This window comes from Parus major, chromosome 7, assembly GCF_001522545.3.
Source record: "Parus major isolate Abel chromosome 7, Parus_major1.1, whole genome shotgun sequence".
Classification (NCBI taxonomy): Eukaryota; Metazoa; Chordata; class Aves; order Passeriformes; family Paridae; genus Parus; species Parus major.
Genome location: NC_031776.1, coordinates 28,230,648 through 28,231,950, shown reverse-complemented (window position 1 = coordinate 28,231,950; position 1,303 = coordinate 28,230,648). Strand labels below are relative to the sequence as shown.

Here is a 1,303-nt window from a genome sequence, read left to right as displayed (position 1 = left end):
GAGCACATCCCTCCTGCCAGCACCCCACTTCCCCATCATGAAGCGATGCACTGTCGGTTCTCAGCACTGGGAAATGACCACGTGCCTCTGACTTCACCAAATGATCCTGTGTCAAGGGCCTCGGTGGGGAAATAACACGTGTGCAGGCTGTGCCCAGTCTGATACTGCTGCTGCTGATGTAGCAGAAGAAGGATTCCTGGAACAGAAGTAGCCTGCTGTCAGTGTCCACAGGAATCTGTTACAGCACAGGAGTGTGTGTTAGCAAAGGCAGACATTCTTCCACTGCTCTGGAAGAGTTCAGATGGGGTTTGGAAGGATGCTCCAGCAGTGCTGAGTGCAGAGGCTGTGTGCTCGTGGATGGGACGCCCCAGAGGCTGCTGTGGCTGCCAGGGCTGCAGGGAGAAATGTGTGGTGAGCCTACAAGTCAGCATCAGCCACCTGGAGGAGAAAAGCAGGGAGGGCACAGACCTGCTGCTGGTCAGGAGGGGCCCAAGAGCAGGGTGCGAGAGAAGGGCTGTGAGAGAAAAATAACACCAAGGCACACGAGGCCTGGGGACAGACCAAAGGGGAGGTAACGCTGCCCAGAGCTGTGGCTGCTCAGCCACACACAAGTGCCCCCACACTTATCTGTACCTAAGTTGTCCTGCATGCAAAGAGATCCCTGGTGCTTCCCTCTCTCTTCTTCTTCCTCCATCAGAAGCTGCTACTGAAAAAACTGCTAACACGACAGTGACACCAGTCACAGAAGCCACAGGTAAGGGGCAAAACCCTCAGGAGCCCCTTCTGGGAACAGTCCCAGGGAGCTCTGCAGCCCCCACAGAGGTTTCCCCGAGTTCCTCTCGCAGGGGAGGCAAAGGTGCCCAGATCAAGGCTGTGAATGCCCTCCACAAGTTCCTCTTTCCCTGCTGGTCTTTGCTGCAAGGAGAGGGCATTGGGGAAGGGTTGAGGAGGCTGCTCTTTTTGTGCTTGGTGACTTTACCTCCTGCTTAAGGCCTGGATAGAAGGGGATCCCTGTAGAGATGCCCAGGGGAATCCTGTGACCAGATCCTGCAGGGAGCTGTGCCTCAGGCTGGTTGCTGCTGTGTGTGACAGCTTTGGCTGACACAGCTGTGGCCATAAAGCCCAGTGAAGCTGGGGACACAACAGTGTGTGTGAGGTCCTTGTGTTCCAGTGCTGCCACTGGGGGACAAGGGGTCATGGGCACATCAGATGACACAGGTCTCTCAGCCAGGGAGAACCAAGAGGCTGGGCAAGGGTTCTCAGGGCTTTGGCCCCTCAGCCCCACAGGGATCCACTGCACCTA

General features: G+C 56.6%; 1 protein-coding gene across 1 annotated transcript in view; it reads left to right on the top strand.

Moving 5' to 3' along the window:
• The window catches only part of MUC13 (mucin 13, cell surface associated), a 17,752-nt gene that overhangs the window by 3,046 nt on the left and 13,403 nt on the right, over positions 1 to 1,303 (top strand). Inside the window, exon 2 of the mRNA XM_015635577.2 lies at positions 698 to 754. Coding sequence (XP_015491063.1) covers positions 698 to 754 — 57 coding nt within the window. The remainder of the gene's footprint in view (positions 1 to 697; positions 755 to 1,303) is intronic.